Source organism: Sceloporus undulatus, chromosome 8 (assembly GCF_019175285.1).
Source record: "Sceloporus undulatus isolate JIND9_A2432 ecotype Alabama chromosome 8, SceUnd_v1.1, whole genome shotgun sequence".
Classification (NCBI taxonomy): Eukaryota; Metazoa; Chordata; class Lepidosauria; order Squamata; family Phrynosomatidae; genus Sceloporus; species Sceloporus undulatus.
Window position 1 is genome coordinate 8,703,363 of NC_056529.1, and position 10,449 is coordinate 8,713,811.

Genomic DNA, 10,449 nt, shown 5'->3' on the forward strand with positions numbered 1-10,449 from the left:
AGCCAGACAAAGAGTTAAAGCGGTGCCAAACCGGGTTATTTCTCCAGTGTGGATGCAGGCTGAAACAGACTGCAGTAATAAGCCACTCTGAGACCGCTTCAACTGCCCTGGCTCCATGCTAGGGAATCCTGGGAACTCTAGTTCTGTGAGCCATTGAGCCTTCTCTGTCTAGTGCCACAATAAACTACAGTTCCCAGGATTCCCTAGCACTGAGCCAGGGCAGTTAAAGCGGCCTCAAACTGGATTACTTCTGCAGTGTGTTTTGGACTCCTTGAGTTTGGTTCTTGGCCGCATCCAGACTGGAGAAATAAAACAGCTTGGCGACGCTTTAACTTCTGCAGCTCCATGCTTTGGAATTCTGGGAATTGCAGTTTGTTGAGGGCATTTAAAGCGGTCCCAAAGTGGATTATTTCTGCTGTGTGTTTGGGTCCTGAGCCTGCCAGAGAGCAATGGTGCCTTGACAAACTACCATTCCCAGAATTCCATAGCACTGAGCCATGATTACAAAATCAGAGCTAAAAAAACTACTCATAGAAATATAAATTAATGCCAAAATGGAGGGCCTTTTGGAATCATTCCTCCCGGACAAATGGTCTAAATATAGGACACATTTGGGACAAGGAGGACGCCTGGTCACACTGCGTCTTTTTGGATAAATTGATTCTGAGCAAGCAAGCGCGAACCTGGTACGGATCGGAATCCATTTAAATTTGCCCTTTGGCCAGCTGGAGCGGGTCCATTTTTAATCGATTCCTTCGTCAATGTGAACCACAAGTGGGTTATTTTATTTTATTTCACAACAAGATAATCCGATCGGGGCAAATGTAGTGAGAACCATGCTCCGCTGCCGATCTGATCCATCAATTTCGAATTGCAAAGCGGTATATTTGTAATTGGGAATGCAGCCCTTGCCAAGAAAATCCCGTGACAGGTCTGCTTTAGGGTCGCCATAAGTCAAAAATGACTTGAAGGCACACAGCAACACGAGAATAATCCTGGGAAATGCAGAGGGCCACACTGTCAGTGGATGGATTCACTCAAGGAAGCCATGGCCCTGAGTTTTTAGGGCCTGATCCAAGCTGACGGTGGCAGGGACTCTTGGAGATATCTTACTCATGACATTTCCATTGGTCAAAGCATGACTTTTGTCATTTTCTACACGCCTTTCCTTCTTTTCCATCTCCTCTTCTGCAGCCTCCTCCAGAACAGGAACTAGTTCTTCCAAATGCCTGGGACAAAGAAATGTTGGGGTTTTAGAAGCCTATTTTGCATTAGCTGGCAAAAGGTGGGCCACTCCGACTTCTTTTGTGGGAAAGGAGAATTCCCACAGTTGCAAAGTGAGTCCAAAGTGCAGAAAAATAAAAGATAGCATGGACTTAATATGGTTGATTGTGGCAATATGAGGCTGTGCAGCGACAGTCTCTGGTCTCTGCTTGGGCAGGAATGAAATTGCACACAGAGATGGGAATGCACCCTTCTTTTCATTGTCCTTTGAGCTCAGAGAAGCGGAAAAGGGCACATAGACCTTTTTGGCACCTTAAAGCAAATGTGGGTCTTATAGAGAGAAATAGGCTGAAGGAACAAGTCACTGATCTGTGGATCCCTTAATAATACTCTGGGCACTACCCCATTGTATATAATGGGATTTGAGCATCCACGGTTGATGGTATCCACAGGAGTCCTGGCACCAAAAGCTGCAGGAGCATGGGGCGAACACAGAACTAAATGAGGGGTTCTAATAGGGAAAGGCATACCATAGATTAAGTTTCATTTGTTTAATATATGGAGCCAGTTTTGGGGCGTATTGATGAGACTAAGGACCAAATGTAGTGTAGTTTTTATTTAAAACATTATTTTAAAGAGCTGCTTTTTGTTTTGCTTTTTGAGTTTATTTTAGTGTGCTACTTCATTATGAATGGGGAAAAATATCTGGACAGATATTTCTTTTGACCCTGACAGATAGGGTTTTTAATTGGAAATTATATAATGCAATCAACAGTTTCACAAGAAGATACTATGCAGAGGTTGCGAAACATGCAGCTTGAAATGTGCACTGTGTAAAATACAGATAATTATTAGATTGATCTCTGTAAAAGTCATGATACTATTGTACATAAAGCCATTTAGTTTGTAGTTGGATAAGAAAAGCACATAGTCGTGTTTGCCAGAGTGCTTCAGGACACGAAGCAATTAATAATATAGTTCAGTTGTTGTATTAATAAACCTGCTCAAAGAGTTTCTCCACAACAAATCCTATGAAGAGGAAACTGGAAGCATCTGCTTTCCTGATATAAAACAAACCATTGTTTGCTGGCAAAGGCTACATCCCCACTTCAGAAATAATCCAGTTTGGCACCATTTTAACTGCTATGGCTCAATGCTACAGAATTCTGGAAAGTGCAGTTTGTTGTAATACTGACAGAGATGGCTAAATGTCTCCCAAAACTACAGTTCCCAGAATCCCATCGCATTGAGTCATGGCAGTTAAAGTGGTGTCAAATGGGATTATTTCTGCAGTTCAGACGCAGCCAAAGACAAATTCTGGTTGAAGTATGGCTTCTGGTCATGCTTCTCCCATGGCTGCAAATACTTGCCATAGCCTTATGGTACCCCGAGATTTGACATTTTCTTCAATCGACAGATCCTTTGCCATGCACCAAGAAATGATTGAATAAAACTCTTCTATTTCAGGGACCCAGATTTTCTTAATTTTGTTGCACTTTCCCTCTTGATTCAAGTTTGTTTGTACCCTTTATTTTTTGGAATATCAAGTCATTGTTCTTTGTCGTTCACCTCACAAGCTTCAAGAGTGCATAGAGATCCAAGGCGAGACGCGTTTCTTGGGAGATACAAAGTGGATTATTTTCTTCATGTTGTTGTGTGCCAACTTCCAGTTTACAGTGACCATAAGACAAATCTGTTATTAGGTTTTCTTGGCAAGATACTGCCTTTGCTTTCCTTTCAGACTGAGAGAATATGACTTACTAAGGTCACCCTTGGATTCCTGGCCAAGTGAGGAATTGAACCCTGGTCTCCAGAATCGTAGTCCAAACTCAAACCATTAACACCATGCAGGCTATTAGAGAAATGCAAATCCCAGGCATGCATTTTCCGTTCTTTGCACATCTAACACATTTTGACAACGAAATTAGGCGCACTCACAACCTCAGAGACATTAATCTGCTGATTCTAGTTTTTGCAGAAGAGAAATCGCTTCCAGATTCTAAATAAAGCGTATTGCATAACTATTTCCAAAGAAACAAGACATACTACAGCTCTTGTTTCATGGAAGGAAGTACACTATTAGCTGATTTGCACTGGTTGCTCTGAAAGATTTCCTGAATTTTAAAAAGGAGGGTTTTCTTTCCTCTCTCCAAAGTTTCCTTCTTTGGAACAATCAAACAGAATTAAAAGCAAACCAGCCCTTTTGCTTCCAGTTGTCTCTCATAAGGTTTACTCATAAGGATGTTCCACTTTGTTTAATGGGCCTACTCCCTACTTAAGTATCTTTAGGTTGGCAGCTTTATTTATTTGTTTATTGAGAATATTTCCAGAATCCTTTCTCCAATGGATTTCAGGGAGATTTATGAGAGAGGCAAGACACTTATCATTCATAGCTTTTCAAGGGATACAAATTGCCCAGCCTTGGGAAGAGCCAGTGTGGTACAATGGTTAGAGCACTGGAGACTTAAGGGATCAAGATGTTATTTCTCACTGAACTTGGTGGGTATGACTTTAGGCTTGTCCCTTTCTCTCACCCGGATTGACCTTACAGTGTTGTTGTGGAGATAAAGAAAGAAGGAACAGAACCCTATACACTATCTTAGGCTTCTTGCAAGAAAGGCAGGTCAGAAATGTAACTAAAACCGAACTATAGTCCGGCACGCTGTGCTCTGTCTTTATAGCTAACTGGCAGTGTTCTTTGTCTTGCGCAGGTGCTGTCCTTTATCATCTTCATCTGTTATATTGCCTCATCCGCCGCAGCTTTCTTGATGGTCCCCTTGTTAACCTTCCTGTTGGCCCTCTGCTTTTTCTTTGCGTATTCCTTGAAGCTGAATGAGAAGTTAAAAGCAATCTACTGGGTTTTGGCGGTAAGTAGGCCAAGCAGAGGCTTTGAAAGTGTGTGTGTGAGAGGGCTGCCAGATTGGATCCAGGATGGGGATCCTTTCACTTTAATCCCCTAACAGATCTTGGAACAGAAGAAGGCATTGTAAAGTTCTGTCAAGCCACAGAGCTCCGTGTCCTTTCTTACTTGCTAAACTCCAACTTTCAGGTCTCCTCCCAACATGCCAAGAGCCTCATTGGGATGGAGGCAGGGAGAGAGGTGTGCAGAGGAGCTTATTTTGTTATGTTCTTGCCATTGGATGCTCTACTACACCACCATCCCTGCCTCCATCAGTGAGGCAATAGCCAAGCAGAAAGGAGATGACTTTGGCTGAAAGTTGTCTCTTCAAAGTGACTGAGGACTTGATGCTTTGTGTTATCTTACCCTGCTCCAACTCTCTATCTGGCATCCCCAGGGAGAGGGATTTCCAGTCTTTCCAGATGCTTTGGGTTCCTTCTTGGGAAAAAGGTGTGATATAAATTTAACAAATAAATCAAGCTCCCTCCCTGCCTCTCTCAGCTGAAAGAGCTAAAGGTGGAAAGGGAGGTGTGTTTAATTATGGGAGTACCCATCCTTTGCAAGAGAAGCTTATACTAAGGGCTGAAGGGAAGCTGGGTTTCCTTTCAGGGCCTACTTTGCCAATGGACAGACGTTCCCCGTTTCCTGACCACTTTAGTACAGTGGAGCCTTGGTATCTGCTGAGGTTAGGTGTAAGGACCCGTCACCCCCCAAGATACCAAAATATGTGGATGCTCAACTCTCATTATATACAGTGACTTAGTAAAATGGTATCCCTTATATAAAATGGTAAAATCAAGGTTTGCATGATCACTGAATTCTGGGAGTTGTAGTCAGAAACAAAAAGGGAAGGGGAGGGAAGGGAAGGGAAGGAAAAAATAACTTCTCTGGGTTCTCTTCCAGAGAGCTCACCTCACTTTGCAGCTGATCTTGAAATCTTGAAAACCCTAAGAGCACACATTTGAGGAGGAAGAGAGGAAAGAAAGGGGGAATCAACTTACACAAAACACTAATTTTTCTGCATGAAACGTTGGTCTTGCCTGCAAGAATCATATTGTACTGCTTGTATTCTTCATGTCCTCTGATGTTGGATTTCAACCTCCAGAATTGTTGATCATTGGTCTGGTTAGTTAAAAACTGTGAATGTTATACATACAAAGAACATATGAAGCTGCCTCATACTGAGCCACTTGGTCCACGTTCTCTGCTTTTGTCAACTGTCTGACAAAGACAATGTGAAACGTAGTGTTAGAAATGTGAAGTGTGAATGTCCTTAGTTTAAAAGCCTACCAGATGCAGCTACTGGTTGTTCCTCCAACTGACCACTAGATGCGGCTGTGTTCCCAAATAAATACCGTGTTTGGCAAAGGAGGCTTGGAAGAATGGAAAAAGAAGAAAAGGAAGAGAAAACTGTACTGAGTTTAGTTCCACCCTTATAGTTCATTATTTCCCATCAGCCCTCTAATTTTGCTGAGTACTGAAGGATGTAATGGCATAAACAGATAGATATGTAGTTATCACTGTTTGCTGCTGTGCTAGTCATTCCCATCAGAAATGTCTGAGACTGGGTTGCTCCCAAATGTATTAAAAACAGTTCACTTTTCTTCCTGAATTTTGTAACATATCTAAAAGAAGCCTGATGCCAGAAATGGGAGTTACACTAATATTAAATGTCTTAATAAGCAGCTTAGACAGAATCTCACACACTGAGAAAATCTTTCAATCTCTTGCCCCCAGACTCTCCTCATATCCACAAAGATAGACTGTGTGCTTTTATCATTTTAATATGGGATGATGGGATGTGCTGTGATGCATTAGTGGTGAGATTTGCTGCCAATATTCTTTCGGATGGTTAACAAGGAAATGTGGCGGGGGGAGGCTGGATTTACTAAGCCTGTGAGCTGATCCAGCATGACTCTTAGGTTCATACACTTAGTGTGTTAACTTACCATTGTATGTTGTTTGTAGCTTCCCAGCTAACGTCCAAAACTCTTTGTCTTGCAGGATTTCTTATGTGGTATCATTGCTGCAATTATCTATTTTGCCATATCCGTTGCTGCAGTCTCGAAATATTCTGACACGGCATCCAAAGCTGCAGGAGTAAGCTAATCTTTTTAGACTGGTTCCAATCTAGAGCGTTAGAGCAAGAATTAGGAACTTCTGCCTCCCCAGATGTTTTTGGGCTCAATTCTCACTAGTCTTAGCCTAGGCAGCCAAATAATTAAGAGAGTTGTAGTCCAACAGATTAGGACAGAAGTAGACAACTGTGGAAAGATAGAGGGATTAATTAGTTCCACAGAAGAATCTTTTTTTGCCCCAAATTCCCTCTTGGGGACACGGGGGCATTTTCACCATGTTTAGGGGAGGCTTCCTAGGCTATTTTAGACCAAGGACAGGGCTTCTTTAAACAACAGAAGTGAGTAGAAGTCACTTTCTGTCCATTTTGTTTCAAAAAGGGCCTCTCTTGGGTCAAAATTGGCCCAAGGTGGGCCCCAGATATAATGTAAATCTTCTCCATGCACCAGAGAAGGCATTTTGGAGGCACTGAAAGACACACACCCCTAGAAGGGCACAAAAATGGCCCTGAGGTTCAAAGGCCATACCCCTGATGTAGGAGGTTCCTCCTTCCTCATATTAAAACAAAGAGTTTTTATTGAATTTAGATTTATTGTGTTCAACTTTTTGGTTTAGGTGCAAGGGCTTTCCAAGTGCTTGAATTTGCATTTAAATACAGGGTAGAAAAGTCAAAGGCAGAGTGGCCAGTGCCAGAAGAGGAAAAATGCTAACAAGCTAACTGTCTTCTTTTTTATATGTTTTTTTCCAATACCCTTCATACTCAGGGCAGAAAGAAACCTTAATGCAGAGAACCAGAAACTGGCAGATTCAGGACTCTTGAGTTCTTAATTCTCAAATGAGTCTGAATCCTGTATATTCAGCCATGTTAGGGTTTAATGTTGCCAATTCTTTTTTCCCCTCAAAGACTCCTCATCTTTAACAGCTGGGTGACAGGAATGTCATACCATTTGGGTGCGCATTTTATTTCAGTGGGGTTTCAACAAGAATTTGCCAAAATGTTCACATGTCTTCATATCTAGGATAGAAAGAGTTGCAGATATTTAAAATGGAAGAAAAAAACTTACACATTCTTCTTTCCATCCATCCATCTTTTTGTTCTTAGGTATTTGGCTTTATTGCCACAATCATCTATTGTGTTTACGTTTACTTTACCTTCAATGACCTGACAACGTATCTCAAACAAGGTGATTCTTCAGATGCCCCTGAGCCAGGTAAATCAGAAGGTAGGTACAAACCAGATTTGCTTTGTTGTAAAAGCTGCAGGTACAGGGCAATTGACCCACACCCGTGTGCAGCCTTTGTTTGTAATAGATGAGACAACAATCCTCTTGGGTTTTGCCACTGTGAATTGAGAAAATGCTGAATCTTCTGCCTTAGACATAATTTATTCCAACGTGGGTGTTCTGTGAGGGCTTTTTGTGATACATTTCTAATTCTGATTTTAAAGAGCTTGGGAAGTAGGTGGTGAGGAAAGGCAGCAAGAAAGAGGAACGCTGTGTAGTTTGTGTTTCCCTGCATAAACCTGCATGAAGTGTTAGTCAGTGCATTGTTAACCTGGTTAATGGCTCTTGGTGTGAATGCACTCTTACTGAGGGCTGCTTGTACTGAAGCCCACAGTGTCCTATTAATCCTAGGAATGGGAGTTCTAGAGGCCACTGGAGCTGACAAAGCCCCAGCATAACATCAAAATGTCCAGTTCCAGGTAGTAATTACGTAGCTCTATTCTGGGCTGACCTCAGTTCCCAAACTGATTTGAAAGACAGCCCCACATACAGTGCATTGCAAGTGTCTAAATGTTGTAAATTCATGTTGTTTTTTTTCCCTTTTCAGATGATGATTCAGATTCAGATTCAGACTGAAGCACAGTGCCTCAACTGATTGCAGAACTGCCATGGAGAGAGACCAAGGGGCACATCCTTTCATGTTAGTCTTTGAAATCTTTATGTGAATACTTCCTTCTATGCAAGATTGTACAGAACATTGCCAAACCAGTACCAAAGACCTTTGGGGAACTTTGACCCACTCTTGAATCTATTTTTCATCATTTTATATCACAGTTTACCATGTAGACAAACCACTTTTAAGACTGAACCTTTTACAAATAGACTCATTATATACAAGAAGAGCTTGTCAGGGATAGTGACTGTTTCTGGAAAGATAGTGACCCTTTCCTAGTAGCAGTCATGGCCTTACCTACCATTTTGGCACAGAACTCTTGACTGATCTAAGGTACTTGTATTGTGAGGAAATCACACTACAAATGTTTAGAAAGGAATTTATCTCAGGACTGCAATAGAGATGAAACTCACTCATGCTTGCTGCAATCCCTTTGCTTATTAGCTTCCTCCACTTCCATCCGATTAGTTCAAGACAACTTCAACTTATGGTTACCCTATGAATGAGAGACCTCCAAGAGCCCCTCTCATCTTTGAGAGCCTTGCTCAGGTAATTCGAGCCTAGGACCATGGCTTCCAATGGAAGAGAATATAGAGGAAAGGGGCTAAAGTGAGGTGTGATTTTCTTCAAGATTAAGAATGGGCAAGCTCTGGGGACCAAACCTGCTCTGCCTTTCCCCCTTCCCCATGAGCAATGATAGCAGTCTTGTAACATCTCGAAAACATAGGTTTTTTTGAACTCCAGCACACATTATATGATGCATCTGATGAAGTGAAATGGAGTCCACAAAGGCTTAAGTCATATCATAGAATCACAGAGCTGGAGAAGACTTAATGGACCATTGACTCCAACCCCTGCTCAGTGCAACATCTCCAGCTAAAGCATCCCCAGGAGTTAAGCCTGAAACCTACAAAAAAGAATTGTAATGTCAAAAAATTCTCCAAAGAAGGGGGTGTTAAAAGTCTATCATTATGAGTTCTACAGTGTTTTTGAGTTTTACAGTCTCTTGGTGGTACTGTATTAGTAAAGGGCAGCCATTATCACAAGTAACCTTACAGTTGCCAATTTAGAGAGAGCAGAGATGTGGCTGTGCCTCCAGTATTTTAATTGCCTTTTAAACTCATGAATGTATTATATAATTTGTAGTCATTCTGAGGGGATTTCAGGACTTTTAAAATTACTTTGTCATTTCTTTTATTTTATTCTTTGTGCATATGTACACATTTATTATATTCACAAGGAACCTAAATCCTGTTGGTTAGTCCCAACTGACTAGAATTGCATAGGGAATCTTTTTCATATTTTTAAAGCAATTATGTAAAGGTTAATCTGTGAAAGGAAACTATGACTTAATGTCTGGAATCCTGTTAGTGACGTTGTTGTGCCCTTGTGACATGCACAGGCATAATGTCACACTGTGGCTGCATATGTCTCTCTGTGGTAATTGTGAAAGGTTGTGCCTCCATTTGCAGGGACCCTTGCTGGCGTAACCTACTTCTCTGCCACTGGGGTGCCTCCAATGGCCATTTCATGGGCAAAGGAGTGGGGATGTATTGGGCTGTGGTTCTACAATTAGATGTATGAAGAAAACATCTGTCTCAGATTCCTGGGAGGACCATGTTGTCTCCATGCATCCAGATGCTGAAACACAGCCAGACACTGCCTGGCTGTCCACAGCCATCTCTGTAACTGAATGACCATGACAAGGATGGCCTGGCAGCAGAGAAGGGAGTTGCACCGGTAGAGGAGAAGCTCTCAGCCAATGTATTCTTACATTTGCCATATATGCCAGTCTATAGTGTCTGAAATTTATTGAGAAGCCATTAAAGCCAAAAACCCTATTTCTGTGATTACTGCTAGCAGGTTTCTAGCAGTCCATGAAGGTGCTTTTCAGGAATGGCTGAACTTGAACAATGCCATTTTACAAAACACCCTGAAGATTGGTTTCTGAGCTGGGCAACTGGACATCTTGCCATAAACAAAGGCACAAGCCTTTTGGAAACTCCAATGAGTGTTTTATATTACTGCCTCTTTTTTAAAGACTTTGAATGTGATTTTATATTATTCTAATCTATGTGCCTTCAGTTAGAATTTTAACATATGTATTTACGAACCATACTGGAATAAACTCCTTTGGTAATGAGATTAAATGAGTAACTTTTACTTCAGACTTGTTTAACTCTCCATGTCTATTACTTCTACAGTAAAACAGCTGAAAAGAAAACTGATGGTGTACCCTATCTGGGATATTTGCCTGCAGCATCAAAGTGATTCTGGTTGTCACTTGGCTGTCACAAAGAATGGTACTTCAGTAGGGGATATTTCTTTCAGCAGGGACTATTTAGTAAAATTAC

General features: G+C 41.6%; 1 protein-coding gene across 1 annotated transcript in view; it reads left to right on the top strand.

Annotated features, from left to right (window-relative positions):
• Positions 1–10,240, top strand: part of CMTM3 (CKLF like MARVEL transmembrane domain containing 3) — a 15,692-nt gene extending 5,452 nt beyond the window's left edge. The window contains exons 2-6 of the mRNA XM_042437768.1: positions 1,195–1,337; positions 3,936–4,091; positions 6,128–6,223; positions 7,302–7,422; positions 8,030–10,240. Coding sequence (XP_042293702.1) covers positions 1,195–1,337; positions 3,936–4,091; positions 6,128–6,223; positions 7,302–7,422; positions 8,030–8,058 — 545 coding nt within the window. The 3' untranslated portion in view covers positions 8,059–10,240. The remainder of the gene's footprint in view (positions 1–1,194; positions 1,338–3,935; positions 4,092–6,127; positions 6,224–7,301; positions 7,423–8,029) is intronic.
• Positions 10,241–10,449: the final 209 nt, after the last annotated feature.